The sequence below is a fragment of the Brachyistius frenatus genome, unplaced genomic scaffold (genome assembly GCF_029030835.1).
Source record: "Brachyistius frenatus isolate BFR_SWC_R1_liver_20210118 unplaced genomic scaffold, ASM2903083v1 Contig_20, whole genome shotgun sequence".
Lineage (NCBI taxonomy): Eukaryota > Metazoa > Chordata > Actinopteri > Embiotocidae > Brachyistius > Brachyistius frenatus.
Window position 1 is genome coordinate 2,066,214 of NW_027210619.1, and position 26,346 is coordinate 2,092,559.

General features: G+C 40.8%; 2 protein-coding genes across 3 annotated transcripts; both read right to left on the reverse strand.

Moving 5' to 3' along the window:
* Window positions 1-1,805: 1,805 nt before the first annotated feature.
* Window positions 1,806-16,475, reverse strand: pklr (pyruvate kinase L/R). 2 transcript variants are annotated; one of them, XM_069695781.1, is made up of 12 exons: window positions 16,454-16,475; window positions 12,108-12,272; window positions 11,109-11,200; window positions 10,856-10,987; window positions 9,136-9,319; window positions 8,333-8,606; window positions 7,455-7,605; window positions 6,282-6,434; window positions 5,993-6,159; window positions 4,256-4,322; window positions 2,399-2,513; window positions 1,806-2,151 (listed from the first exon to the last, which is right to left on the reverse strand). In XM_069695781.1, the coding sequence occupies exons 1-12, from the start codon at window positions 16,464-16,466 to the stop codon at window positions 2,045-2,047; spliced, it is 1,620 nt and encodes a 539-aa protein (XP_069551882.1). In that variant the 5' UTR covers window positions 16,467-16,475; the 3' UTR covers window positions 1,806-2,044. The 2 variants fall into 2 exon arrangements, with proteins under 2 accessions (XP_069551882.1, XP_069551881.1); XM_069695780.1 differs by lacking the exon at window positions 16,454-16,475 and adding an exon at window positions 14,349-14,616.
* Window positions 16,476-16,869: 394 nt separating this feature from the next.
* Window positions 16,870-25,068, reverse strand: cyp11c1 (cytochrome P450, family 11, subfamily C, polypeptide 1). The gene is made up of 9 exons (XM_069695833.1): window positions 24,740-25,068; window positions 24,491-24,646; window positions 23,193-23,407; window positions 21,719-21,922; window positions 20,456-20,637; window positions 19,974-20,140; window positions 18,146-18,224; window positions 17,812-18,015; window positions 16,870-16,980 (listed from the first exon to the last, which is right to left on the reverse strand). Exons 1-9 carry the CDS (start codon window positions 25,066-25,068, stop codon window positions 16,870-16,872), a joined length of 1,647 nt encoding a protein of 548 aa, XP_069551934.1.
* Between the last annotated feature and the right edge of the window lie 1,278 nt (window positions 25,069-26,346).

Consider the following 26,346-nt stretch of genomic DNA (forward strand, 5'->3'; position numbering starts at 1 on the left):
GCGGTGTCCGTTCCCCATACGGCGCCGAGGACAGATAAAGAGGATCTTCATTTAAAAAAATAAAAAAAAATAAAAGCGGTGCGCTCTGATGAAAAAAATAAAACAACTTGTTGAACGTGTAAGCAGCTTGGTCCTTCGCAGACTGTTCAGCGCGGATCAAGTCCAGTTCACAGCTGAATTCACTTCGGTTTCTGACTCAACACTCAGAGGTCGGGCAGGCACGTCCACAGAGGCGCACAGCGCATGGAAATGAAATATGAAATAAATAAACGTGCATATAAAGGTCTGGATCTAATCGGCCTGTTGCCATGGCATCTGCATCCCCATCATCCGTCCCCCAAGGCCGCATGCCCGAACGGCGCAAGACGCACGCATCCCTCGCAGCTACAGGTCGCGCGTCATCCCTTCTCCCTAATGTAGCGAGGGAGCGCGTGATGGAAAGAGCGATGATGAAATTCTGTTTAAATCTAAGAAAAAGGGGGAAAGCCTTTTTAACACAGGTCAGGAGTTTCAGAAGGAAAACATGAAAAGACTTTAAAATACAATTTACAATGAAGCCGATAAAACCTTCGCTGCTTAATAACAAAGGACAACTTTTAGTTAGAACCCAGAGCTGATGATGGCATGTAATCTAAAAAAAAAAAAAAAATGTTTATACGACATAGGAATATAATCTTGTCACCTGATATCTGAATGATAAATGACTTTGAGGAGAACAGCAGACTCCTAAATCACATGGAAACGTATGTTTACTCAAAAACTGATGTGATGTGCTTCTACTATACTGAAGTATTTCAGTTTCATTCCACTTCACATTTTACTGAAGCAAATATTTATCTGACAACTATGGAGATAACAATTTTACACAGAAAGCATATGATAAATAAATAAAATCACTGTCTCTACAGATTAAATTGTTCAGCTACAACATTAAATTGTTCATACCAGTTTGTACAATAATCATAATAAATAAGAGACACTATAATATATTGATAATAATGTACAAGGGGTTCTTCAAATTGGGAACTTTACTTTTCATGCTATGTATACAGTAGGCCTTTAGGACTGTATCAACAGCTGTAATACTTTGAATGCAGATCTTTCACTTGCAACAGATTATTCTTTACTGTTGTAATTTTACTTCGGCAAAGGACCTGAACACATCTACAGTATATTTTGCAAACCATGAACTCAACATGGCTTATTCCTGCAGGCGTTCGGAAAACTGACCCTACTTGGAAAAAAAAAAAAAAGGCATAAGATAATTTGTCATTAAGCAAACCACAAACGTATTTAGAGCAACTCAGTTTCTGTAAAAGTGGCTATTAGTGGCAGAGAATGAATGAGATGAACCGGAGGATTTAAGGGATGTTAGAGATGGAGAGGAAACATCAAAGAAGGCAGGGAAAGCCTGTAGAAGAAAGGCAAGGATGTCAAATAAAGATTCATTAGACATGAGAAAGCCCCACAAAGGAGCAGACATAGTCACTTTGTAGGAGAACAATATGCAGATGTGGACATCTGGGTCATTTGAGTGAACAAAGGTCACGTCCAAGGTTTGTCATTTCTCTGCATCTCCCAGCGCTGCTCATAATAGACAAAAAACGTTGCCACCGCAGAGATAATCTCAGGGCCGTGGACAGGAATGAAAGTCTTATCACCAAATTCTAAAAAGAGCACCAATATGATTCAACAATGGCAGCCACAGGAACAATATTTAATTTGAATATCAGAGATGAAAAGGAGAGGCTGGACAGCTCAATTAGTGAAGCAGCAGTCCCGACAAGAACAGGAGACCGGCGAGCTAAAGTTAATGGTTCAAGTTTTATTTGAAGGGAGTCATCGCTTTTAACACACGTTAAAGACATTTTCAACATTTATGCAACCGCTTCCAGTGTTTACTTACAATCCCCTCAAATTCAATTAAAAGTTTAAATGTTGTTGCTATAACACGTTTGTCTGTGTGTTTTCATCACATTTGTACTGAGATCTAAAACTGCTGGCAGGTCAGCATGGGAGTCAGATTTAGAGTCCAGTAAGGTCGTTACGGGACGTTCACTGCTCTCATGATGTTGGTGTGACCGGAGCCAGGGATCCAGCCTGTCACCACAATCACCATGTCGCCTGACTTGAAGAATCCTCTTGCCTTTCCTGTGGTGGTTGGACAGAGAAGTGTGAGTGACTAATATGGTGTTTATTATCTAAGTCAGCAGGCACGCAACACAGGCTGGCAAACCCCCCCTCCCACACACACACACACACACACACACACACACACACACACACACACACACACACACACACACACACACACACACACACACACACACACACACACACACACACACACACACACACACACACACACACACACACACACACACACACACACACTGACCTATATCCATGCCAAAGTTGACCCTGTTGTCCACATCATCGGCCCAGACAGGAGCAGGCAGAGGGTGGAAGAGGACAGGAAAGACTCCTCTTAACAGTTGGGACTGACGGGCCACCTGAGGAAGAGGTCCATTCAAGACTTTGAAACCCACTCTCTGATGTATCTAATGCAGTGGTTTATCACCATTTTGTAATTCCTAAATATAGTGTCCATACCTGTGGCTGCATATCAGAGGTTATGGACTTGATGTGAACATTAGTTAGGATTAGATTTGCCATTTTCTCTCAGACTGTTTTATTTGAATGTCTTTTAGATGCCTAAAGAGGTTAACATATCCAGTATTTCACAAACATTAGAGACAAATCAAAGAATACATATACTATTTTGTGTAACAGATCTACCTCTCTCGTTACCTCACAATTTTTTCTTGTGATCAGTTTGGGGGTTCCAACCCTGAGGTTGTCAACCAATGATCTAAAGTCAGTTTCTCCCTTCCTGACATTTAGGTCTATGACTAGTTTGTCTCATACAATTTTAAATTTGCATTTAATTATATTAGTATTTCTGTTGGGTGACTTTCCTGAAGCTTCATCTGCAGGCCAAAATTTCCCCTTGTATACTGTAACTAAACGATGATATAATGAAAATATAATGTCAATTCATGCCCCCCAGGAGAACCATTCCCTCGAGCCCTCCTCTTGCATCTCCATCAGGCCAAAATATCAACTGTGCTTTCAGTGAAACAGGCAGAATACAGTTTACTTAATATATTCATGCCTGCAGTGTGACATAATTGTGTTTGGCCCCAGTAAAAAAAAATATCCTTTGGCCCCTAACCGCCAAACACAAATGCACGCACATGTACGCACATTTAGCTAACTTCCTGTCCATTTACTGAAGAGCTACTTGCAAAAAGGTTGAACCAGGGAAAAAAATTGTCATGATGTCAATGCAAGTTATCACAAATGGTAGAGAGTGAGGTCTTTGGACAAACAAATTTCCCAGCATGCCTTCTTCCTTTGTATCTACATTATTACATGGGCTCTGGACAGCTTCTGACACAATGATCATTTTAAAATTGATTAATGCTCTCCAGGGACAAACCCTTTTGATTGTAATGAACTCATAACCTTTTCTTTAGTTCACCCAATGGACAAGGACATTGTATTTGTTGTATCTGAGAATTTTTCAAAGAATGACACATCTTATTGACGTTTGCACCAAAACATTTGTAAAAAAAAATTATAATGTTGTGGCTACTTGGGTTAAGGTTAACTAACATTATGTTATTAAGGTGTTGGTGGTGCTTTGCTCTTTTTAATTCAAGAAACTGGTCCCGTTGACTAAATTCACCCTTCAGTTTTATCATGAATACTTAACGAGGCTTCTCAGAGTTGATGACAAACCTTTGACCTGACAGGATATGAGTGCTTCATCAGTAGAGATGTGGAGCATCCAGATGTGCTTCTCTGAATCCAACACTGACCTCCTACCTTCATTTGGAGCTTTAAGGATGTCTGTGGGTTCTTATGTAAATTAACTCAACGATGATCTATTTCAAAGCTGTTTGTAACACATTTTGTGCTCTGGCTACAACTATGTCAGAACAAATCACACTGTAGAAAACTCCATAAAACACAAATACACTCACAAATTAATCCTGTTGGTCATTGAGGCCAGTCTGTCACCACTGTCACTATTTACAACAGCAGACAGCGGGAGTAAAAACTGACGTCATCACACATTGTACATTTTTGAAAGGTGGGTGTGACTCATCGACAATTACGTTGCATTTCCAGACAGACAAATCCATCAGTAGACAGCTCAGACAAAGTTCTGTGATTTAGCAGAAAGTACCTGAGGGCTTCTGGTGACGCCGATGATGGGACATCGAGGACGATACCTGGACAGGAGATGTGCCGACCTGGAGAGAAGAAGAGGAGAGACGGATGAGGGGGGGAAATAAATTATCTTTATTGGCACACATGAACAACGTTTCCATGGATGGGTGATATATGGAGGGAAAAACCGGAGCAGCTTCTCTGCACCTCGGCATAAATTATCAAAGCCCCCGACTGGAAGGATTGAACACAATTCTTCTCAAATATATTCCTGTTCCTCCAAATCTGATTCATTTCCATAAATGTAAGATGTCAGGTTTTGTGACTGAAGCTATTTTCATTCATGCTCCATTGAAACACCTTCTTTCAAGTTTACTTAAACCTCTTTTTTTGTCATCGTGATTCAAAATCTCAACAGCTCTTTTACACGTCACATAACATGGTGGGATGTGAAGTGCAGTACACCTACAGAGAAGCATCTCCACTCGTTATTTCCTTCACTGATTTAAACAAGATTTTTCTTCACTGTGTCATCCGTATGTGTACGGTGACAGTAAGGCATCTCTGAATATCTTTATGTATATGACGACTTAAGAATAGGCATTTCTGTGTATATCTATATGGATGTTCATGTATACATACAGTTTGTTTGTGTGCATGTGAGTCTAAACGTGTGCACAAAAATATCAAATTCACTAAAACATAAGGTTAGTACAATAAAGCATTAAAGCCAACAAAAAGCTCAACCCCAGAGGAAAAGTCAGGAACAATACCGCAATAGTCAATCTGTGGCTTTGCTTTGGGATAAAAGACAAACATCTGGAGCTGCAACCTTCAAGGGGCATGTGCACTTCATGTTTGCAGAGATGGAAGAAAATAAATTATGTTTACTCAGGTCTAACATGAGAATTAACTGATGCATCTATAATATGTGCATGTATTTAAGTGTATTCACTAACCCTTTAACATTCATATTGAATGTTTCACCAGCTTAAGCTTAAGCCTTTAAGATCCTTTATTAATATCTTATTTACAACCCCGTTTCCCAAAAAGTTGGGACGCTGTGTAAAATGTAAATAAAACCTAAATGTAATGATTTGCAAATCACATAAACTAATATTCTATTGCAGGTAGACCAAAGAAAACATATCAAATGGTGAAACTAAGAAGTTTTATTGTTTAAAAAAAAAAAAAAAAAAAAAAAAAAACGTATTTTGAATTTGATGCAAGTAACGTTTAAAAAAAAGTTGGGACAGGGTCATGTTTACCACTGTTTTAAACCACTTCTTTTTACAACACTCTGTAAACATTTGGGAACTGAGGAGACCAGTTTCTGGAGTTTTGGGAATGAAAAGTTGTCCTATTATTGCCTAAGATATAATTTTTTTGCTGCTCAACAGTTCAAGGTCTCCTTTGTTATATTTTTAATTTTAATAATGGAAACAGGGTTGTAATTATAAAATATCTCTGTTAAGTGTTTTTAATCGTTTCCTCTAAATCTAACTATGTGTTTAATTATTGATACCAAATATGAAGCTACATTTAGCAGCCAGTTGCTGGGTCCAGGTTATATTCAATATGCAGACATAAGAGTGGTAAGAAAATAAATAAAAAAATTCCCAAACAGAAGATACAAAAATAAGTTATTTTAAAATCACTGCAACTTGATGTAAAATAAAAACATCATTAAAATGAATTCATGTTTTTGCAGAATTGGGACACTCTAGTCTTGTATTGGGGCGGGTATGCGCACCTGCCACTGGTAGTGAGGACTATGATGCCCCCAGCACAGCATTTGAAGGAGGACTCCACAGCTCCGATGGCAGTGACCTCTGTGGGGTCAGAGGACAGAGGAGTGAGGCGACGCAACTCCTCAAACAGCTGCCGGTGAAAAATGGCCGCCTCTGCCTCCCTGCAGATCTGAGAGGGAGCGACAGAGACAGAGAGCGGGGGAAAGGGGCACACAGAGGGATGGAGCGTTATCATAGGGCGCCAAGTCATATATAGCAGAACGGACAGCGTGTGCACACAGAAACACACACCGAGTGCATCATTGCGACTGCCTCCACGGGAAACAGTCCCTTGGCGGTCTCCCCAGATAACATTACACAGTCGGCTCCATCCAGCACGGCATTAGCGACGTCACTGCTCTCTGCTCTAGTTGGCCGAGGGTGGCACACCATACTCTCAAGCATCTACAAACATACAAAAATACACACAGACAGACACACAGATTGACAGACAGACAGACAGACACACACACACACACACACACACACACACACACACACACACACACACACACACACACACACACACACACACACACACACACACACACACACACACACACACACACAGTACATTAGTCAACTAGATACGGCACGGAATCCAAGAAAAATAAGTCACTTTGTATTTTAAATATACATTTTTTTCCAAGTTGACAAAGTGAAGGGAGGCATACAGGGTTGAAAGCGAGGAGAGGAGGTAATGGCTTTGTGGCTGGATGGGCAGTGGTGGAGGAGAAAGGAGAGATCATTTAGACTCAGTCTGGCGAGATGGTTATTGGCATGCTGGAGACTCAGTTTTATGAGTCAATAAGTGAGGCAGACAGTTGGAAAATGAGATAGCTTGAAGCATCGCCTGAGAGGCTACAGTTTTGTAGTACTTAAGACGCTCATGCTGATTAGTGTATGTGTGTATGTGGGTGTTGTATCTGGGCTCAGGTCTCGAGAAGCAAACCTGCTATAACGCTGTCACTCTGAGTCAAGAGCTGTAGCATAAACAAGATACAGCACTGTGACTCAACATGGCTGCAGGAGTGTGTGTGTGTGTGTGTGTGTGTGTGTGTGTGTGTGTGTGTGTGTGTGTGTGTGTGTGTGTGTGTGTGTGTGTGTGTGTGTGTGTGTGTGTGTGTGTGTGTGTGTGTGTGTGTGTGTGTGTGTGTGTGTGTGTGTGTGTGTTTCTGAAAGGAGAAGAGTGTGAAAAAGAGATGTGTACCTCTTTCAAAATAAATTTATTGGACAAGTGAGTGTGCGTTTGTGCGGGTCCATTATGCAGGAGTGCAAGGTTAATGTGTGCCTGTTAGGTTTTAATTTTAGTTCACATGGGCCAATTTGACATTTCCCTGGCCGAAGCTGCAGTCTTCATTTGCACAATTTATAATTTCTGCATCCTTTGGTGTGGGTGTGTTTGTGCATGTGCTCGTCTCTGACCTGCGTGGCACAGATGACGGGCTTCCCGGCAGAGTTGCAACGCCCAATCATCATCTTCTGGGCGATGAAGACTTTCTCTGCAGGGATCTCGATCCCTAGGTCGCCCCTGGCAACCATCACGCCGTCGCTCTCAGCCAGGATCTCCTCAAAACTGACAGACAGATTAAGGGGATGAGGAGGCAAAGGATTGAGCGTTTGGGATATTGAAAAAAGAGAGTGTTGGAGAAAAGCCCAAAAGGAGGAATGGGGGAGGAGAGAGGACAAAAGCAACTATGATGCAGTTCATTTCTGTGCATGATCCAAATTTATGGTTGATCTGCAAAAATAGGATTTGAATTTAAAGATTGTAACTGCTTCTGGATCTTGAAAACATATAGAATTGTGTGTCTGGAAGAAATCCAAATCTAAGTAATCTATGTGAGAGTAATGTAAACCAGTAACAGCTGGAAGCTGTGAGAAAAAATACAGCCGCAAGAGACGTAAAACAGAGGTTTTCACGCCAGAGGTTCATACTGAGCACCATAATTGTGTAAAAATCGAATCTGTATGATCCAATCTAAGAGCAACAGGAGAAAGCATATGTTAAGTAAAGGAGGTAAGAGAGCGATGACATAAAATGTGTCAGATGTATTAAGTGGCAGCTATAATTCACACAGACAGCCACAGAGATTGCTTATCATAGATGTTTAAAATCTAAAGCTGACATATGTCCATCCATCACTGAGAGCTGGCTGTCCACAGGAGGGTCAGATCACCATCATGGATTTATAAGTCCTGTCAAGGCCTAATTATGAAAGACTCACTGCCTTGAGCTACCGTACTGCTCAAAATAACTCTGCCTGAATGGTAATAATTGAGAAGCATTTTTCTTGACTCACTTCTGAACGCCTTGCCGGCTTTCCACCTTGCTGATCACTTTGATCTCTCCTCCGTGCGGCCCCAGAGCCCGGCGCACATCCTTGACGTCCTGGGCCGAGCGGATGAAGCTGGCAAACACTATGTCTACACCGTGAGCCACCCCGAACCTCAGGTCAGCCTCGTCCCGCTTGCTGACTGCCTGCAGGCCGATGAGGTCGCAGCCGGGGATGTTAACGCCTTTCCGACTGCAGAGCACCCCGCCTGCTTCCACCACCGTGTCAACCCAGTCTGAGCCTGCAGAGGCAGAGAGGCAAATTATGTTAGGGGGCAAGAAGGGAACCATCAAGAGCAGATTGTGTGACCAGCGGTCTTTTGAACTACATTAATGCTGTGTATTGATCTAGTATTACAACAATAAAGCAGAGAAAAGGACAAGAAGAACATTGTGAAGATAATGAGGCAAATGAATGATAAGTAGTATATAATAATGAAAGACAGGGATCTATGGGAAGAATTACACTTAATATTTGTGTGAGCAGGTATATAGGCACATGCTTGTATCAATGTTTATGTGTAATGTGCCAGCAGAAGTACATATATGCATGAACACATACTATTCATAATCTGCTTATTGGAGATGTTATATTTATGTAGGTTTAAAAATCAATAAAAAAAAAATAAAAAAAAAAAAATAAAAAAGAATAACACTTAGGCAAAGTTGTTGCTAGTTGGAAAAAAAAGTAATGTTCCAATGCAAACTGTATCAGCACTAACACAGGCTTTATCTCTCCAGGTTCGTTAAAGTCAACCTAAGGTTTATTACCTGTTTCTAATACTTTGAGTCCAATGAGGCCGTCATCAATGTAGATCTTTGCTCCCTTCTTGAGGACTTTGGACAGGTTGGGATAGTCCACCCAGATCATCTTCCCGTCTGTCTTGTCTTTGTCCTTCTCTGCCGTCACCACACGCACATGGCTGCCCTTCTCCAGCTCCACCTCCTCCACTTTCTGTGCAAACACAGACATGACACACAAAGCGGCAGAGAAAGTCACACATTTTTAAAATTAATGAGAACCTGAGAGAGGAGTAATTGTGAGCTAAGTAACCCATTAAATTGCACGGCACGGATGGAGTTATCATCCGTGTGTGTGTGTGTGTGTGTGTGTGTGTGTGTGTGTGTGTGTGTGTGTGTGTGTGTGTGTGTGTGTGTGTGTGTGTGTGTGTGTGTGTGTGTGTGTGTGTGTGTGTGTGTGTGTGTGTGTGTGTGTGTGTGTGTGTGTATGTGTGTGTCATCATTTCTTTATAAGAGAGCCCTGTGATGCACGTAATGAAGAAAACATCTCTGCTATTCGAGAAAATAAATATAATCTCCAAAGGCACTTCAGAGTTGCAGCCCTCTGAGTTCAGACGTTGTCGTCTACTGTACGTTGATTTGTTTCAGATTGCTGTTGAAAGACTACAAATTGTGTCTGAGTCACGTTACAAAAAACCTACCTGATCCTGCTCCTGTCTAGATCCATGACTGCTTGATGTGCTGAGCTTTAACAAGCAGATGTGTTTCATGATAGCTGAATAGTTCTGGTAATTTATTGAAGAGGTTTTGAGAGATGAGGACAACACTTTTTACTGTGTGGGATTAAAACTGTCAAAACATTGTTTGACGTCCACCGTTATTAACTACATTCAGGGATAAAAAAAATATTTTTTTTAAATCCACAAGCATTAATGTGTCATCCTTTTTGTCATCTCCATCTATCTCTCTTTACTTTAGCGTTTCACTAGCAACACCTGAAGCTCTGTCTGCACTTTGTACTCCTGCGCCTTTAAAATGTTTTGCATTATTCTAGATTTTAACTCTATTATATTGTATTAATGTGTTGTCTTGTGTTTAATATTCTCTATTATTATGCATTTTATTTCTTTCTTTTAATTATATTTTTAAATTTCAGTTTAACATGTTTTTATGTTCCTTTATATTTGTTTTGTGAAGCACTGCGTGTAATTTTCTTGCTGTAAAGCACTTTGCGCTGCATTTCTGCTGTACAAATAAAGTTCATTATTATTTTTATTATACATCATGTTTTATCTGTGAAATGGCATGGGTGTTCATTTGTTACCGATATATTATAAACTGTAAAGATAAGGTAAAATCTTGGAAATATAACAACATAAAAATATTTTGTTATCTTCCAATTAAACTATTAGACAGATTTTAGCAGAGACAAAACAAGCAGGACTCTGCGTGCAGATCACACGGCATGTAGAGCATTTTGTGAGCTAATCAAGGCATGATTTGGTTTCCAACAGCTCTCAGTTATTTGTTCAGCAAAGCAGACGACAAGCAACACAAACAACAACAACAACAACACAATAAGATCATGGTGAGGAAGGCAGCTGTTGTTTTTTCTAAAAACAACCTACTTCAAATGATGTATCGCACAAAGGAGTCAACATATTTTCTGTACCTCTTACACCTGACTGCCTGTGACTGACTGATTAGGTTCAGACTGTTTGATAGATAGATTAAGGCATAATGTGTTTACCCCGTTCACTAGTCCAGTGCGGATCTCTGGACCTTTTGTATCCAAAGCGATTGCGACCGGTCGATAATACAAAGGGTCAGAGGTTACTGTCTCCACCGCCTCTCTGATGTTTTTGATGGTTTCACCGTGGTACTGAAAGACACAGACAGAGAGGCAATATAAGATTAGAGGAGGGGGAAAAAACCAAGGCATGTACTGTGTGTATAAGAACTGTAATCATGAGAAATGCTACAGAGGTTTATACTGTACGTACTTCGTGTGAGCCGTGAGAGAAATTAAGACGAGCAATATTCATTCCAGCCTTGACCATCTCCTGGAGATTAGGGATCGATTGAGATGCAGGACCTGAGAGAGAGAGAGAGAGAAAAAAGAAGAAGAGTGAAATAAAGGACATTTTACATTCATTTGACATGAAATTAGCAGTTTTAAATCACATATTTATTGGTCATTTTCTAAATAAAAATAACAAAACAATTCCTGGTTCCAGCTTCTTTGTTCTCTGTCAGCTTGGATCTGGGCTGGGCAAAATATGAATATTATATTGATATTGTGATATAAGAATAAATATCTTTGATTTTGAACATCCTAATACCATGATACAGTATAATTGTTGTCCTCTCCTTTTTTAAAAGATGCATTGCAGCAAAGTGATGTCATTTTCTGAACATATATTTGTCTTAACCCAATTTAGTTATTATATTAACATTACTTGTGTTTATTTCTCATTGTGCAAGTATTTTATTAAAGGATTAATAGTCATGATGTCCATATCAAAATATTTGGGCAAACATATTGCCACATTGTCCATATCACCCGTCCCTAGTTTAAACCTAGAAATTTGTGATAGGTCATTTTCACGATTTCCTGATATTTTTCTGATGTTTTATTGTCCAAAAAAATTCTAGAAATGATTGTTAGTTACAGCCATACATTAAAATGAATGTCTGCCTGTCTATCTATGTGTTTCATGATCATTTTGAGCCTTTCAGTGAATAATGAACAACTGCTCTCATGAGGAATCAAAAGCATGATCTAAAGAATCAGAGCTCTGACTGAATGAGAAGGATTTTGTAGATATTTTCTTGTTTCTGGGCAGAAAAAAGGCAGCAGGAGTCCAAATGTGCCACAGCCAGCAATTAAACCATTCCAACATTCTGGCTGTCTGACAGCGAGCTGCCAATGACATACAACAGTTGCCAGAAAAAAAACTTGAAACTGAGACGCACTGTCTGCGGTCGGTTGTCACACTCACCGATGGTGCAGATTATGCTGGTGTTGCATGCTGTGATTGGCTCCTGGTCAATGTCCAGCAGACAGAGATGCTCCAGGAAGGTGTCAGCCATGCTGGCGTCCAGCTCCTGGTACTGGATGAAAGAGTCTGGCAGGGTCATTGACTCCGAGTAGCGACTGATACGAGCTATTGCAGACAGAGAAATATTATCAGAGGGTTGAAGTCGGTCATGAAAATCTGTTGCCAACTCCACCTGCGAAAGCAAATGATCTAAACACCTCAAAAAGAATAAAATTAAAAATGTCCGAGTTAATTATTAAACAAGAACAGCAACACTTCTACTATGTGTTTGGAGGGAAGAGGAGACATAAAAATGGCAGCTCAACAGAGTTTGAATGTACCGTCAGAGATAAGAGAACAGTGATCGGACATTAACGACCACCTGGAGGGGTCACCAAGAGTTACATGCTGACATTCAGCGGTCATACCAGTAAATAATATGAAAACAATACACTGCTGTTCTGCAGATGTTCTTAGACAAGCAATAAAATGTTGGTGTTCTCCATCCTTAAGAGCGCAATGAAAACAGAAGCAAAAAGAGTAGAAAACTCAAATCTAACAATGAAACTTCTCATATAATACTAAAATGTAACAATGAAACTTCTCATTGATTAATTACTAAAATGTTTTGTAAGCATTGACAATTCCAGCAGATGCAGAGCAACATCAGCATTCGTCATATTTCTGTTCAACTTTCAAAAGCCCCGTTTTTGCTTTTAATGAGAGAAATATCTGCCAATCTGGAGGTGAAACTGTGAAAGTCTTGAGGGTGAACCAAAACATTAAAGTTGTCAAAACAAAAACGAAATAATGAGATGAAAAATTCTGAAATGCTCCATAAATGAGCGAGAAAATGCAGAACGTTGGCCACAACTTCCTGCGGTTTCATTACTATGACTGGTCTCTTTCACATACAGATATTTGATCATTGTTGCTCGCAACACATTGATCAGAACAGATTTAAAAGAAATCTATTCAATCATCTGATGGTGTAGATTATTTTAGCTTGCATTTTATAGGATGTCACAATCAGTCAAGCCTGCAATTTCTGCCACCACAGGGAGAAGAGAGTAAAGACTGTGAGGACGAGAGTAGAGCCTGACAGACAAGGTCGGGTCTAACGGCACAATGGGAGCGAAGAGGTGAGGACCAAGAGGAGAGGGAGGAGGAGAGGAAGAGGAGGCGGTGAGGTGAGGTGAGGTGAAGGGAAGAGGGAGCTGAAAAGACTGTTTTCTTGAATATTTTTAGTTTGCGAGCCTGTTAAGATTATGTTTTTATTCTGTGAATCCGGTGAAGTCCTCTGCACCTCTGTCCTCTGAGGTGACATAGAGAAGCATACTAAGACATGATAAAAAGAAATGGTGGCTGGAGGTTTTGCGGAATAATCTGAATTTAGCTGCTCCATCCTGTGGATGATTCAGTTTCTGTCAGTGTTTTCTCTCTTTTTCACTTTGTGTCTTTTTCTCTCTCCTCCTCCCTGTGACCCAGTTCTGCCGCACTGCTGCACACATCATTACGTGTCCCACTGAGATCCTCCTCTGACACATCCCAGAGTGTGCGCATACACACACACGCACGCACGCACACACACACACACACACACACACACACACACACACACACACACACACACACACACACACACACACACACACACACACACACACACACCTGTTACTGGAAGGCTGACTATAAATATAGCGGCCTTCAGGTCAAAGACACCAAAGTTGCAAAATATCAGTAAACGCAGAGCCGTTATGACCGATAGAGAGGTGAACCCAGGGATGGCTGCGGCCACAATGTACCGAGAGTGACCTGCTTGCAAAGGGTCACGTTCTTACATAAAGGGAGGTCACCATGTGTCTAATCGATCAGCGAACCCAGGATAAGAGGGCAGTTTTTTTGTCTGACTATGACTCTGTACTAAAGTTCAAAAGTCTTGCACAAACGACAAAGCTGTGCAGTTGGGTAATGGAATATAATGGAATAATTTGTATAAAACTATATATATATATAAAAAAAGGTTGATTATTAGCTTCTGTAATAAGATACGCCTTATTAACTGCACAAAACCTCATCTGTGACGGTAGTTGATCCATGTAAAACCATCACTACAGGGTCACATCTGGACTATAAATTATGCTGAAGCTGCAAGAGAAGGTGCAAAACTCCAAACTAAAATATAATCATCAGCCCACTTACCCATTGAGAGTAAACCTTTCATTAAGCAACTGAAACCCACTTCTTTGATCCCCCCCTCTCTGTTTGTCTCTTGGGTTTTGTTGTGTAGTGTTTCTAGATTTCCTCCTCTATGTCCTTCCTCCTCGATGTCCTTCCCTGTGAGAACGTTGTGCTTGTCGTCTTTCTCTGAGTCTTGTGTCAACTGAACAAACCTGATTCAGTCACTTACATTAATTTCTAACCTCCAACCCCTCTGCGGCACCCTCGTCTCTCCTCCCACTCACACCACTTGGAAGTGGGTCCACGGCTTGCAACAACCAGATGACTCTGCTGAAAGAAAGTAGGTGGTCCAAGCTGATGCTAAAAAGGGAAAACTGTGTCAACAGTTCAGTGATGACATGAAACTATCAAAATGTGCTGCAGTGCAATGTCACTGCATAACTGTGAATTTTGCAATCCAAACCCAGAGCTCAAAATTACACTATTGACCCCAAACCAGGGACTGAATATCTCTGCAATGCTATTTCCCTGTTGTATACCGTGTTTGAATGATAACCGATCAGTATATATACAGAAAAATAATCAACAGTTCAATCATTCATTAACGAAAAGGTCTAAATAATTTCCTCTGAAAGTTTCAAAAATCAGAAGATTGACTCCTGGTTTTATTTCACAGTAAACTGAATATCTCCAGGTTTTAAACAATTTTATAGAGGTTTTTCCTTATTCTCTCATGTTTAGACCAAATGATCAATTGATTAGGCATTACAAAAGTGACACATTCACTGATATGCTAGTTTTACCAAAGCTTAAGTCCATGGGACAGCCAGAGGACTTTGCAGGGATTTCAGGAGGTCCCCTGGAAATAAGTAATTTAATACCATTATTCTACTCTCAACATCCTCCTCCTTACAATTGACTCTCCTCCTCTTAATAACGTTTGCATCAAGTAATATGAAGCCGTCCCTCATTTCCAAGACCCTGATATAATGAGCCCCCCTTTATGAAAGATTGTAAATAATATTTTTATTAATGGAAAGTAAACTGTTTACTTTGAATATAAAAAATAAGCTGCAAGCTTTTAATAAGAAAACCTTTTGGGCTGCCAGGTTGTTGAAAGGCTCAAATGTTGAGTTATGAATAAATAATTTCTGCCTGTCTAATAGGGGAAAAGTAAATACATCACCTGTTAATTATTCATGAAAGTCATGATAAAAGTCATGAGTTATAATTATAAGTTATCAATAACTTATAGGTGAATGGATCATTTTTAACTGAACGGTTAAAAAGGAAAAACAAGTTGTGCTGGAAGAGGATTACATTATTGGCAACCTCAAAGTTGTTCAGGAAACACAAAACCAACATCCTGTTTGAGAAAACTGTGGGAGTGATAACAGCTGATGTTACATAAGTGTGAGAGTTTGACAAGAGAGGTGACACACCGAGGTGATGTGTGTTCTACTTATTGACATCGTTTTCTAAAAGGTTCAGCTGAGGGTGTGTTCACAGCTGCGCGCAGGTGCACAGTGCAGAGTTGTATCGACACAGTAAGGCATGAACGCAGGATGACGGAGGGTGTAAATCGTTAGCCAAAGTACAAACAGATCTTTGATCCCGAGTTAAATGGCGAAAATTTAACTTGCAGCCTTCTACTCTGTGAAGCACACACCAACAACGATATAATAACGCTGCACATAAGTAAGGACAGATTAAAGGTCACTTTAACGCATGGATGACCAAAGTGCACTAATATGATATTCAACTTAAATTTTCAACACCCAAATTATGAAAATATGAGAACACACCAGGTAAACCATGTTGCAACAAAACTTTCTCCCAGTTGACTTGTACATCGAGCACATTTTAACCTGTTAGTCAGGTGGTCTTTTGGAGGAAATAATGTCTTTAAATCTCACGGTAATCGACTGACGAAAGGAAAACATGGAAAGATCAATATTGGGTGGATCGACAGAATAAACAGCAGGAAAGATTTTGAGCTAAAATAAACAATTTAATTACATAGCAACAGGATACAAGTATGGATACACTGCATAAAGCACTTACAGTACACATAGAGAGTAATGAAAGGTTGTAAAGTTTAGATCTTTAGAAGTGAAAAGACCAACCTGTTGGATGCATGAAGCAGGTGAAGACTGAGCAGGGAGTAGGGACAAGCCCAACAAATGTAAATGAATGGCTGGTGTGAGTTTTAGCGCCATCTGATGGGCAGAAGTGTTTAAGGTCCTTTTGCAAGCTTCATCACAATGAAGACAACAAGAGATGGAGATGATACTTTATTTGTCTTCATTTTGACTGAATGCAAACTGTATAAGGACGCATAAAAAGCTCTTCACTGGGTTTAATCAGAGGAAAAATTTAAATGTGTGATTAAACAAGTCAAAAGATGACAGCATCATTCTTTTCAGTGTGTGTGTGTGTGTGTGTGTGTGTGTGTGTGTGTGTGTGTGTGTGTGTGTGTGTGTGTGTGTGTGTGTGTGTGTGTGTGTGTGTGTGTGTGTGTGTGTGTGTGTGTGTGTGTGTGTCAGAGCTTGCTAAAAGTGATCCGTGGCGGAGTCTCGGGCTGGAGGATGAGGGTGACTGTAGTTTTGAGGTCCTCTGAGGACGACACGCTGAGATGGAAGCGCAGCAGGATCTAGACGCAGAGGGAGGAGAGAGAAGAGGGGAGGATTAGAGCAAGCAGCGGGAGGAGGCGATGGAGACGTCAAGACAGAGAGGAAGAGAAGCAGCACAGCAGATGTTTAGAAGAACCAGTTAAGCTACAGAGAATGTAACTAAGTACATTTACTCAAAGTGCATTTTGGAGTACTTTAGCATTTAGATTTTATGATACTTTAAATTTCCACTTCAGTGACGTGTATTTAACAGCTTTAGGTACTCTATATAAATTACTTTTTAAATGAAAAATGACCAGTTTTTAAAACGTAACACTGAGTTGTTACAACAAAAAGAGATTCTCACTAAAACTTGATGATTAGAGAAAAGTCTGAAAGATGAACTTTTGTTTTTTTCTTTATCGTCCCCGCCCGTTAATCTTTGATTTATGACTCATTACGGGTAGCTTGGAGTTCTTTGGACCCCTACATTTGCAACTATTGGACTAAACTGTGTATAACGAAGATAAAACTAGCTTTAACAAGCTATGAAAAAATGCTGCCTATGCATTGAAGTATCAGCACTTATAACTTATCATATTTGTAACAAAAGCACTTTTAAAACTGTGAGTACATTTAACTCTTCTGTACTTTTAAGATTTTAAATGCAGGACAATTACTTGGATTATAGTAATTTTACTTTGTGGTACTGGTAGTTTTATTTAAGTAAAGAATCTGCTCTGCAGACGCTGGTTAAACTCATCAAATCGTGTTTCTGTCTTGGACCTCAAAAACATCCTTTCCTCAGATTCCCCCCTCATCCTTCTCCTGTTTCGTTATTCTTCCCTCTTTCTTTGTCTGTTTTTACTCACATGCATGAGCAAAAGCTGCATCTCGTTCTCAGCGATCCTCCGCCCGACACACTGCCGCGCCCCAAACCCAAACGCCAGGGAGCGAAACCCTCCCCCTCTCTGGCCCCCCTCTCTGCTGCTCCACCGGCCGGGGTCAAAGCGCAGCGGATCCTCAAACACCTCTGTGCTCCTTCCCATTGGGTAAAGACAGGCCTGGACCATTGTCTGAGGGAGAGATGACCAGAAAACACTCAGAAGTGTCTTTAAATGCTCCTGAAGGTGTGTGAGTGCAGACATGACTACATGTAAAAATTTAGAGGAAAATAAGCTAAAGAGTTGCAGTGTGAACACTCACCCCAGCAGGTATGTGGTAATTCTGGAGAACAATGTCTTTAACAGGATACCGCTGAACTGTGATTCCCACCGGGTATAACCTGACACAAACAACATCAAACAGATTCATGTTTTCTAGGTGTTACTTTTGACTTTTGGCTCAATTCTCCACACATTTTCAGATTTACTGGGAATCAATTCTCATTTAAGGTACTTGAGAGCTACACCTGTTGATGGAAACACGCTCAGACTGATAAGCTCAGAGCATCAATTATTTTCCTGCTCCATTGATCTAAAGGAACAATTTATTTTTTCTCCATCACCTTGACTAATGCTTGTTTTGAGGTAGCGGGGTTTTTGCTTTAGGTTAAAGGAAAGTTTACACGTATATGTATTGAGGCTATATATGTTTTTAAAATACCCATATAAAGGCATCACTTTGAATTTCATGAGGTTAGGTTAACCAAATGACACACCGGTTATATGTCAGCGGTGGAAGCACTTTGATTGAAAATTTGTGTGCAGGGTTCCCACTCTAAATTAAATGTCAAATTGACCCATCTTTCTCTGACTAAAAAGGACCTGTAATGAACGGAAAAACAGGCTGCCTTCTTGCCGATCCAACAAAATCCAGCCAGAATATTTTATTCACAGTAGTTTGTGAGTTTATTTACTAGTTTACAGGCGTTTTCAGTACAAAACTTAAGTAAAAAAAAAAAAAAAATCTCCTTAAATGATAACAAAATGAAGGAATTTCCTGGGGCTGGCCTATCCTAAAGATTCTCCTCCACTTGGCTGCAGCGGAACAGTGATGGCAGCAGCATGCTTCTTAATGTTGGCATGCCCGTGAAGGGTTCCCTCTCCCACATTTGAATACATAGTAGCTTTCTGTCATCTATACTAAACACCCAATCTTTGAAGTCATTGTTTTTTTAGCCATAGGTCTTGATGTTTATTTTCTTGGCATGTTTGCGTTTGTTAGCAGCTACAGGAAAAAGTACATCCTGACTGAAGTAACATGCACGAAGGGGATAAAACCACTCGGGTTAGATAACAATATATAGAAAAATGCTTCAAAGGAAATATTACATTCTGATTAATAGCAACTAAAAATTAAACACGCTTCAAACAAAACTCCATGATAAAAAAAAGTATCAAATCCCCTGATTTTCCATGTTGGCAAAATACTTTTTTAAATTCCATAATCTTCTAGTGGGAACCCTACGTTTGGGAATCCACATCACTAAAGTAAATATGAATTGCATCCTGCTCTGCTGGCTCTTTCTTGTTGAGGTGTGAAAATGCACATTTAAAAATGGTAATTATTTTAAACATAGTAGTTCAATCTTGACTTTGGAAACATCAGTTTAAAGGCTAACTTACTCATTTTCACTTCAGCTTTCAACTGTGTTACCAATTCTTCATCGTCAGTCTTGTCAGGTCTGTGACAAGACTGACACAACCTAACGACTACCGAGTCGCCAAATCAATAGAGCAATAGAGGAAAGCCCTGGAAAGGTAGTAAGAGGACCTTGAGTTGGGATTGTTTGGTTAAATTGCTACATCCAAGATCAAGAACAAACTTTCATTTAATTCTAAGACAACAGAGAACAGAAGTCCTTAAAGTGCTTTGAAAAAAACAAATCACATGTCTATGTTTATGACAAGTGAGCAAACTGATGAAAATCTTTGAGTTTTAGTATGTGAGCCTGCCTAGGAACACAAACGATACAGGGTGTAAACAAAATGCAGAGATGTGTGTCCGCATGAAGACTAGAAACAGAAAAATAACCAGGTGCGCACACCTGGGTGCAACAGACCAAATGCAGATCGTGTTGAGATTAATGTACCTGAGGACCTCTTTGATTGTGCCTTTCAGTATTGGCGCCCCCTGCAGGGCTTTCTGAGGGTCACCACCAGCCTGTGCCCATGACGCCTTCACCTCCTGCCTGACCCTCTCCTGCACCTCCGGGTTGCGTCCCAGCTCGAACAGAGCAAACTGCAGGGGCACCGCTGTCTGCAGAGAGGATGGGATGAGAACTGTCTGACCAAGGAAGATTTGATTTTTGATTTGATTTTATACACTTTATTAATGGGATGAGCAGCAGGCTCACACAGGACCTGACCTGAAGTGCATGTTTTTGGATGATGGGAGGAGCCGGAGAACCCGGAGAGAACCCAGCAAGCCAGGGAGAAAGATCCGCACAGAAAGGCCCAGGAGTCACACATGTGAGGCGACAGTGCTAACACACACACACACACACACACACACACACACACACACACACACACACACACACACACACACACACACACACACACACATACATACCGTGTCGACCCCTCCAGCCATCAACTCAGTGATGTTGGCTTTGATGAGGTCCAAAGATAGCTGCCCTTTCTCCATAAGCTGCCCCAGGACCCCAGTGTACTCGCCTCCAGCTGCCCCCACCACAGACCCCCGGCCCTGGGAGGACGAGAGGCGCTGGTACCCCTTCTGGATCCTCGCCTCCGCTGGAAGAAGCACGGGAACAGGATGACAGAGTCGGGTGTGAGACATGAAGGAGAAAGAGACGTAGGAGCCAAGTCTATCACTTCAAGCTACTGAGATGTCCAACCCAGGAGTGACAGGTGTTAGACTGACTGCACCTTGCTACAGGGAAAACTAACAGACATTGTAAAGATCTAGCAAAGTCATGGGACTACTGTTTAAAAATCTTCTTTGTTAGGTTCATTAGTGAAGATAAATGACTCGAAGTCTACTTTGAACATTTACAGTCTTCATTACATCAAGTAGGCTGATGAATCGCATTTGCTTGATATGATTGGTCAGAAATTTACTCGGTTTCCTTTATATAGGCTTATCTCATTTTTTTTAGACTAATATGTGTGTTTTTAAGCAGAACTTAGGATTTCAGATAGTTTTACATAAAACAAAGTTTTTAAATGCTGAAATTAATGTGGGATCTCAAAATCTGTCTGTCAAATAAAGTAGGCGAATTACAGAGCCCAGGGGCATGCATGTTGTATAGAAGGCTATTATTGTTTAGATCATTAAAAATGAATAATATTTAAAGTCACGACAAAACGACCCAAAGTAGGCCTTATGTGCTGATAAAACAATTTATTTCAAAGTTGCAGTGTGGCATTATTTCGCGAGGTGCTGATCTCTTCTGTTTGATGTTACTGCACCTTATACTGTCCTGTACTTTGTCTTGTCTTGAGTAGACAAAGTACAGTAAGATGCTTTTTGTAATTTATCTTCATCTTTCCTTGACCTCGTGACGTTTTCCAATGCGGTCAAAGAATAGAAGGACTTAGGAGGTCATTTTTTTTGGACTGTTCGGACGCATCCATAAACTTCAGCGCCTCAGCGGTCAAAAATCCTTTGTACTTCCGGGGTCAAATACCTGCCAACAGGAACCTTTCTACCTATATAGGCCTACCTGAGCTCTACACCCAATGTACACACAACTAATAACAATACAATTCTGGTCATTCAAGCGATGTATTTGACCCATCAAAAGCACATTGAAACCGATCAAAGACCCTTAGATGAACCAAGGCTCTAATCAATAATAGCAGCTCGTCCTACCATGGCTGAAGATGTGGTCCCATGCAGTGGCGTGCTGCGTCCACAGGGGGGCGCCGATGCGGAGCAGCAGGCGGGGGGGCAGGTAGAGGAGGGGAGGGGTGGTTGTCAGCATTCGCTCCACGGCCCAGATGAACTGCTGAGACTCCAGGGAGGGAGAGGAGGAGAAAAGGCCAATGCGCTCTCCGTAGATCACGTGGCAACTGGCTGCAGGGAGGTTATAATAGGTGAGTGAGGGTGAGATAACAATACTGAAACAAACACAAAGGCTTTTCAGAATAATAAACATAAAGTTGACAGTTTTTTAAGTAGATTATAAAACATCTTGACTCGTATTTTCAGATTGTAAATTTAAGCTTTTGAAGGATTATTTGGCCTTTTGGGTTCAACATATTATGAGTCATGAATTTATTCATTTCTTCCAGACAACCACAATTCAAAAATATACTTTTTTTAGGTAATCATAAAAAAATAAAATAAAAAAAAAAAAAAATCTCATTGGCAGTAAGAAAATAATTCAAACCCATCCCCACACAGAAAGAGCCATTTTGTTTTCTGAGTGTATCCGATGTCGTGGAGGAACTGTATCCCCTCCACCAGCATCCATTGCCCTTCAGACCTGCTTGTGTTACATTAACTACACATCAGGAATAGAGTTTCTAGACTGCCTGTTCCTGCGATGGCTTAGCACCTGGTTCCGTGTGCTGTGCTCCATTAAGTAGCAGAGCAGCTAAACTCAAAGTCATCGACTCCCCCCCCCACACATGCTCACGTACACACAGATGCAAACAAGTGCACAGCACACTGAGTCAGTGGAGCATTCACATTTGTGAATGTGGCATGTTGCAGATAGGCACATGAAAGGAGCAGACCTGCTGAAAAAATGCTGGAGCTTTGATCATCTTTGTTGCTGTTTCTATTTTTAAAGGTGAATGTTCTCCTTGACCTCCTACACTCAGAATATGTTCATGACAGAAATGCCTCGGGTTAGAGTAAGGTTTGGTGCTCATACAGGGTGCGACTATCTTAAAATTAAAGCAGAAGCAGTGATATATTTGAAAGAGGAAAGTTGTTTTTGTTGAAGATTTTAGAGAGGTGATGTTCCTGCAGATTGTATAATTCCTCTGACGTCAGAAACTGTCACAGCCTACGTCAGCATTTGTGACTCAATGCAAAGAGCTCATAGTTAGGCTGAATGAAAGGCTGTCAATAGAGGGAGGCAACTTTAATCCATACCCTCCCCTCGCTGAGGGGCTCAAGGGCGATCACTGCTGGATGAAAACAAGACATGACAGTTAAGGGACAACACATTTCCATCCTGTGTCACCTCCTACACTTACCTCACTTTATCTAGAGTCAGAGTTTTGTGGCTTCGGTGTAAATAAACAGGAATTCATGCAAACTTCAGTCGCTTAAAGACACATAAATCCACAAAGAAACCACATGTCACAAATCACTGGGGAAGATGACCTCTGACCTTCCAGTGCAAAGCGGAAGAGGTCAGGACTGGGATCCAATGTAAGACTGCGTCTCCCCTCCCCCCCTCTCCCCTCCTTCTCCACTCTCGCCTGCAGCATTCGACAGAAATCCCCCGCCACCTCATCAAGCAGGGGGAGGAAGCGCTTCACCGCCGCGCTCATCATCACCTCCTTGTTGAGCTGCAGACGGTCAGCCCTCCACTCCTCACCGTTCCTGCGGAGAGAAGAATTTATGCAAAGCATTGAAATCGACCCATTTCACTTCTGCTCAGTTATTGTGAAGCAAAAAAATTTGAATATGAAAGAAAGCCACAATACATTTATCAAGCAGCTCTGCCTTGTGAAGGTGACTATTAGTCACTCCTGACCGTAATTATTCTATTATTATTGCAATACAACCGACCTACAAACATATTAATTCAGACTCTCACATTTTCTATTATTTCTTTATATGAAAGAACATTATAATAAAAAAAAAGGCAACCTTTATATACGATTCAACTGCAGTATGTGTCAGTAGTTGCGTGAATTACATCAATACACAGTTGCTTAAGTGAAAGCAAATTGATTTTGAAAGTCAATTAAAGGGGCTTTCCACCAATTTTACTTATAAATGCCAGTTTACCCATCAGGATATGTACTACTTTCCAAACTCGGACATCATTAGGGTAATCTCAGTGTAGGTTTGGATCCAGGCAGATAGTCTCAAAATAAAATATTGTATGTGTTGGATTTTAGGAAGCGTAGAGTCCAGTGTTTTTGTAGCTGGACCTGTATGGACCAAAAGTCATACCTCAGCCTCTCCTGATTTTCACACCTCATGTGAGTCTTCAAACTTTATGGGTGCAATACGAAGAAGCTGGAGTAATTTTCCAATTCTACACTTTCCCAACAGTAGAATAAAAAAGGCACAGTAGCAGACAACAATGAATACCATCTCCCACCGAGGAGGATGGGCAGAAGGCAACACAGACTGCACCAGGTTTTATCCAACTTGGCTCATTTTTCAGCAAACAATAACTTGAACGAAGAATAAATATTTTGCACAGCTGATTAAACCACTCCAAAATTGAGTAAAATGATGAGGGTACAAGTGATTACATGCATTTACACACACAAACTTATTAACAATACTCATAGGAACATTGTATGGATTTAGTCAAGTCTTGACCCTAAAATTTGATGACTAGAATGATGAAGATTTTGGCCACGGAAGGGAGGCGAGTCCCCACAGTTTTACTGCTTAAACAGATCACCACATCGAGTAATACACATGAAAACATAGACTGGCACTGACTTGAGGAAGACTCCCTTGCTGTGCTTGCGTATCTCTCGATGTGTTGCCCACGGCTGCAGGGTCATCCGTCGGGGGTGCAGGCCCTCCGACTGAAACAGCTCACTGATGTCGGATGGCAGTATGATGTTTACACTGTTTAGGGTGCCCATGTTCTCCCTTCACACATACACAGAGAGGTGATGGTGTAAACACACACTCAAGACTGCTACATGTTGGAGACCAATTGTCCACATTTACACCTCCCTCTACCTGTAGATGGGGCCGAGGGCGTTGAAGGTCCCCTCCATGTGCTTGTGGAGCTGCCGGAAACGATCCTCTCTCCAGAACTTCACCAGGTTGTACCAGCCGTTCCTCCCAGTGTGAGGGATTTCCTCAAAGCTCCTCACCCGTCCATCCACACCTCTTCTTCTAACCTCTTTAAGAGCTCCTTTCCCCCCTTCTAACTTTCTATCCACCACAGTCCCTGCTGCCGTCATACAAAGACCCTTTTGTGGTGTGACACCGAAAAGCACATTTCTGGAGCCACGATTGCTCTGAGCTCTGACACACACAGTCACTCGTATGGACATGCTCCTCATACTCCAAACCAGATGTGTCCGTCGGTCTCATCCAGAGCTCTGACACCCTTTGTTGTCTTCGTTTCTGAGGACTGATCATTTACTTCCTCCAGCCTCAACCTCCTACACATCCTTGAATGAGCTTTATCATGCTGATGAACTGATAGGAGGAGGCGATTTATGAATGTGAGTGTCAGAGTTCAAGAGAAACACAACAGAGCCAGGATGTCAGGCTGATCCAGACCAGAACACACACACAAACACACATAGGGCAAAAAAAAAAAAAAGTGAGTCCAACTGGCTAAAAAACTCTGTATTACAAGTTTCACTTACAGCTAATCAACAATAAATAAAAAGAATATAAGCAGCTACATGTTGGTGACAAGGTTCTTTGCTGAGTTTTATATTTCTGCTTCATGTTGTACAATAGCCATCAGCATGAGACTAAGTACACCAAAATCAGCTAAAAAAAAAAAAAAAAAGTAGTCACCATCACAAGAAAGAAGTAGCTTCATATTTGGCTCAGACACATCACACATATATTTTTGGCTCATATACATTCTGCAGATATAACAAACATTTCAGCGAATATTGAACAAGAAACAGTAAAACAAGTTACTCATAATCATTTGCACATCTGTATTTTCATTACTTTGTCAATGCATGTCGTGAACATGTGGGCCTGAGGTTCCTCACTTGTGCATAGATCACCCAGTTGGATCTATAATGTTTGTAGAGCTGCGACAGCCCTGTAAACTACCTACAGTTGCTCTATCATAAAACAGCAGCTTCTTAGTGAAGCATTATCATGACAACACCCTATATAATAACTGATTCTGTAAGACAGTACATCATAATGCAACAAGTTATTTAAACATATAAAATGACTATAAATGAGCTAAAAGATCATGTAAAAAAAAAACCTCATTAACAGTGTTTTTAACAAAACTGTATCATGTTATTTACTGGCCTGTAATGTAACACCTCGTGAGGATATCAAAGTTTTAATTTAACTATCAGTTACTATTATTGTTGCATCTGCACAAAATAAAGTCACGGGCAACACTTAACTATGTCCCACTGATTAGGACAAATGGTACTCACTATAGGTAGATTTCACTGGCTTGTGCGTAAAGGCTATTATGTAGGGGTCAGAACTAAAAGCCTGCATCTAATTTTCAGACATTACATTTTTCTTCTTGTTCATTCTATATTTGATATTGACTTGTCTGGCAGTTACACTTTGTGCTTGCTACATAAAAGTCAAAAGATAGGTACAAGAGTAGAGTCTCAATAATG

What these genes read in the sequence shown, in the direction of transcription:
- pklr (XM_069695780.1), bottom strand. Translation starts at nt 14,370, where the DNA reads ATGAAAGGTTTACTCTCAATGG. An exon ending in GAAAGGTTTACTCTCAATGG is followed by an intron (nt 12,273 to 14,348) that starts GTAAGTGGGCTG and finishes TGTCTGCAATAG; the next exon opens with CTCGTATCAGTCGCTACTCG. An exon ending in GTCCTCACTACCAGTGGCAG is followed by an intron (nt 4,323 to 5,992) that starts GTGCGCATACCC and finishes TCTTCTCTCCAG; the next exon opens with GTCGGCACATCTCCTGTCCA.
- cyp11c1 (XM_069695833.1), bottom strand. Translation starts at nt 25,068, where the DNA reads ATGAGGAGCATGTCCATACGAGTGACTGTGTGTGTCAGAGCTCAGAGC. An exon ending in ACAATCAAAGAGGTCCTCAG is followed by an intron (nt 18,225 to 19,973) that starts GTACATTAATCT and finishes TGTTTGTGTCAG; the next exon opens with GTTATACCCGGTGGGAATCA. An exon ending in ATTACCACATACCTGCTGGG is followed by an intron (nt 18,016 to 18,145) that starts GTGAGTGTTCAC and finishes TCTCTCCCTCAG; the next exon opens with ACAATGGTCCAGGCCTGTCT.